The sequence below is a fragment of the Elephantulus edwardii genome, unplaced genomic scaffold (genome assembly GCF_000299155.1).
Source record: "Elephantulus edwardii isolate Elephantulus edwardi_28Jun2011 unplaced genomic scaffold, EleEdw1.0 scaffold00036, whole genome shotgun sequence".
Lineage (NCBI taxonomy): Eukaryota > Metazoa > Chordata > Mammalia > Macroscelidea > Macroscelididae > Elephantulus > Elephantulus edwardii.
Genome location: NW_006399786.1, coordinates 16643179 through 16647832, shown reverse-complemented (window position 1 = coordinate 16647832; position 4654 = coordinate 16643179). Strand labels below are relative to the sequence as shown.

At 32.3% G+C, this 4654-nt stretch overlaps 1 protein-coding gene across 1 annotated transcript in view; it reads right to left on the bottom strand.

Annotated features, from left to right (window-relative positions):
* Positions 1-4654, bottom strand: part of RAD54B (RAD54 homolog B (S. cerevisiae)) — a 90363-nt gene that overhangs the window by 48416 nt on the left and 37293 nt on the right. The window contains exons 4-5 of the mRNA XM_006884626.1: positions 2263-2457; positions 736-1014 (exon numbers count right to left, since the gene is read on the bottom strand). Coding sequence (XP_006884688.1) covers positions 736-1014; positions 2263-2457 — 474 coding nt within the window. The remainder of the gene's footprint in view (positions 1-735; positions 1015-2262; positions 2458-4654) is intronic.

Below are 4654 nucleotides of genomic sequence, written 5' to 3'. Positions count from 1 at the left end.
ATATCTCATGGTTGTCTTGATTTGCATCTCTCTCAGGGCTAGGGATTTTGAACATTTCTTCATGTGCTTGTTGGCCATCTGAGTGTCTTCCTTGGTGAAGTGTCTGTTCATATCCTGTGCCCATTTTTCAATTGGATTATTCTCCTTTATCTTTTTTTATGTTACTGGGAGACAACTCAGAAAAGCAGGGAAAGAAGGCTATGCAACTTAAAGAATATACTCAATATACTACTAAATTGGTATAAATTCTGCTGCATATATTTTCAACAATAACGAAATTCTTTCATAAACAAGCAAAAGAATATATTCTTACATGTAAAATTTAAATTCTTTACATGATAGCTTACCATTTGGTATTTTAATACATGTGATCAAGGATTAGGTCTTCAAATGTGAGATACAGGCACAATCCTGATTCATAAATTCATCAATTTTTCTTTTTGCTAAAGATATTTGGTATTATTCAAAGCTATGCATATATTCACCTACATTTATATATTTTTTTCCTTTAATATATGTATTAAATACTTATTTTAGGGATTATGGATTTATATATTAAATAATCTCATAATTATATTGTTAAATAACTTCAATATTATCCCTTGGATCAGATTACATATCTGAAAAATAATACATACTTTTAACACATTAAAATAAAATTTAAATATCAAATTTGCATACCAAATATGTAAAAACACTAAATATAGAATACTCAAATTATTTTAAAACTCTTACTTGGTGCATATGGGTCATGGCGTGGTTTGCAATTTTGGAAATCATTCTGTATATTTTCCTTTGAATATGATTTACAGACATTTTTGAAAGGCTTAGAGAAAGACTTCTTGGTAATCTGAGAATCTGAGACAGCAGGACTTCCTTCTCCAGGTTGAAAACATTTGCCACTGTTGAAATCAGCGGGAGAGATTTTACCCATGACTTCTATTTCTTTTCCACCAATCATCAGTGTTTGACCTTCATCTAAATTTTCAAGGTCTTTGAGCTTATATCCAATGCCTTTAAATTGAGAGAAGAAAAAAGTTTCTATCATTTACTAGCATTCAGCTCCAAAATTACTAACTCACCAGAGTCTCCTTTCCTTAATATTATATCAAAGATAAGGAATGAAAAAAGTTTTTAATTGTAAGCATCTTATATAATCCACTAGCTAGAAGGGTGACAGAGTTTTATTTTGGTTATTAAAAATTGGGATAAATAAGAAAGAAAACAGTTAAAAATTAGCCATGCTTAAGGAAAAAGCAGTACTTGTGTCTTTAATGCAAAACACTGCCCGTTACATTCTTATAATTTTGCATTTCATCCATGAAAAATCAAGTCAAGAAGAGTTTGTTAAACTATCTGAGTCCTCTTCTTTTCTTGTGAATAAACTATAGATATATTCAAACTTTTAATAAGATATAGCATAAAAAAAAACTAAGGCTGATGCTTAGATATTCTGAATCTTTAAACCTAGACTTCTAGCAACATTTGTGTTAGTTTGTTTTAAGTAAATTATGATGACTTCCAATTTGGATGTATTATTCAAAGTCATACCAGAGTCTCCTTGGGGTTTTGGTTTGTTTCTTTTCCAAAAATTTTAATTAGTTATCACTGAAATTAGCTATCATTTTCCTCCTGATATCAATAGCTTTCAAATTTTTATTCATTTAACATTCAAGGGGTAGCCAAAGAAATAAAAGAACATTCAGACAATTAAATGTCAGAAATATGTCAAAAAAGGACCTCTGGCAAATCATTTTGTTTTCTTAAAAAATAATAAAATTAAACCATGGGATGGAGTTTGCTTCAGTGAGGTCAGTCACTAATTACTTAATAATAGTTTAGGTGTGTATATGCTTAATTGCTTAACATTTGCTTTTATTTGTACAGCACTTGTCTGTTAGTTTGTTGTACTAGGGTAACGTGCAGACTGCTGTGAAGCTAGAAAATATGCCACAAGTGTGTCAAATGTCAGAAGGGCCACCTATGGTGGACAGGTTTCAGTGGAGCTCCCAGATTAAGAAAGACTAGGAAGCATGACTGGCCATACAATTCTGAAATAAAAGGCCTCTAAAGCCCCTTCAAACAATAGAGGAATATGGATAGCTGTAGTTAGTGGTACACATAAATCCAAGGATTACTGAAATAACGAAAAATTGTGAGATACTTTCATTCCTCATACAAACCACTTAAAGAGTTTAATCTGCCCTTGTTGATAAAACCTTATGTCAGTCATAAACTTGCTGTGAATCCAGAGATACATACCTTTTCCAATGTCTTTGCCTTCCAAATCCTTTAATATAAGTGACTTGCCTTTCACAACAAGAACAGCATCACCTTCCCACTTTTTGTGTTTTTTCTTTGAAGCTTTACACCAAACAACGCTAAAATATTTAACTAGGTTATCATGATCCTCTTCTTTTGCCTTGGGCTCTGTTAGTTCTGTTGAGGCTGTATGAACTAGATTTAAAAATAAATAAATAAATACATACATAAATAAAACTACATTTTCAAATACAAATCTTTAATGTTTAAACAGAAAAGTCAAATAAACAAAAAATCAAGGCCCAAGTAATTAATGCATCTGAATTGTAGTCTAAAAATAACCATAAAAGCATTTTGGAGAGTTTTCCACTATAAATCTTAAAATGAAGACATAATATTATTCCTTTTTTTAAAATCTTCTACTCATTTATAAAATTTGAATATGTTGTTTCTAAGAACAAATTATTTCCATTTCCCTCACCCCACCCCCATCAAATTGTGCAATCCCATGATTAATTCCCTCTCCCCTGCACATCTTCATCCCTCTGCTTCCAACCTCTCCCACCCCTCTTGCATCCTTATACTCATTCTACACTAATGGTTTTACACAGTAAGTATGAAAGAGTATTTGATTATGCTCAAATTAATATCTTCTAAATTGAGAAATCCAAATGATAGATACTAACAATACTGTTGATAATACAATGAATATAAGCTTCTACAGTCAGCTGAACTAGAATAAGCATCAGGCGGCTATCTGAAGCTCAGCAGTGTGAATTCACCAGCTATCCTGAAGGAGAAAGATGTGCAGTCTTGTTCTGATAAAGATTTACAGCCTGATGGAGTACAATTTGCATCTGACTCCAAAGTGCTATCAAAACAACAGAACTGACAAAAAAATCTCTTAGATCAGAAATATGTATGCTCACTACCACTACTCACAGTCAACAATATGCTGAATATCTTTATCAATGCATTAAAGCAATGACAAGCATAAAAATCAATCAGAAGTGGAAAAGTAAAACTATACCTATTTCAGATGGTATGACTATCTAATAATAAATTGCTAAGTAATCAAACAATTAAGTCTAATAAATGTATTCCACAACGTTACAGGATGCAAGTTTCATACTAAAAAATAATTGTATTCTCATACACTAAAACAAAATATTTGGAAATAGAATTTTGGCATTCCTATTCACCACAGCTTTTTAAAAATGCAGAAAAAAATTCAAGAACTTTACACTGTGGTCAAGCAGGAGAGGAGAGGATAAAATCTGTGAATAGGACCTCCTGAAATTTAAGTCCCTGTGTACATCAAATTTTTTTTCCAAAAGGGTGAAAAGAAAAACTGCAGACTAGGAAAAAACATTTGGCAATGACATTTCAAAGGATATCATCACCAAAGTTTACAGAATACTACAGGGCCTCCACATGAAAAAGACTGATAACCCAATACAAAAGGAACAAAAGACATGAAAAGTCTTTTCACAAAGGAAAATATTCAGATGGCCAACAGACACATGAAGAAATGTTCAAAATCCATGAAGAAATGTTCAAAATCATGAGCAATCAGAGGGGAAACAAATCAAAACCACAACGAGATACCATCTCACCTTGGTAAGCAATAAATGTTGGAGAGAATGCGAAGAAATGAGACACAAATGAAGATAATATGTACATCTATTTTCACAGCAGTGCTATTCATAATAGCAAGAATATGGATCGAGGAATTGTGGTACATACACATCATGGAATTCTATGCAGCATTAAGAAAAAACAATTTTGTAAAAACTATACAACATGAAAGAGTCTAGAGAGAATTATGCTGAATGAACTAGCTCAGTCTCAAAAGGACAAATACTGCATAAAACCATTAAAGATAGAAGGGAAACCAGTAAAATGTACACAAATGTCCAAAAGGGGAAGGAAGTAGAAAAGAGGAGAAAGTGAAAATCACTAGGATAGCAGAGTTTGGTGGGCAGATGGGGGAGGTGGTGTAAAGGAATAAGATAGATTCTTTGAAGACTCAAAAAAGATGTGGTAACAATAGATATGTGTTGGTGGTTGTTAGGTGTTGTTGAGTGACTCATAGCCAACCTTAACCTGCCCTAACCTAGGCCATCCTCATCATCTCTGACACACTAGAGCCCATTGCTGAAGTCATTGGGTCAATCTGTTTCCTTGAGGCATAGATCTATAGTAACTATATAAAAAGCAACATATATACACATGATTGTATGAAACAATGTAAATGAAATTGTATAAAAACAAGATAGTGAATGAAACAAAATATAGATAAATTATTGTATACAAGTCAATAATTTAAAAAAAAAAAGAATTGATGGTGCAACCACTGTGGAAGGAGGTATGGCACTTTCTCAAAAAGTTG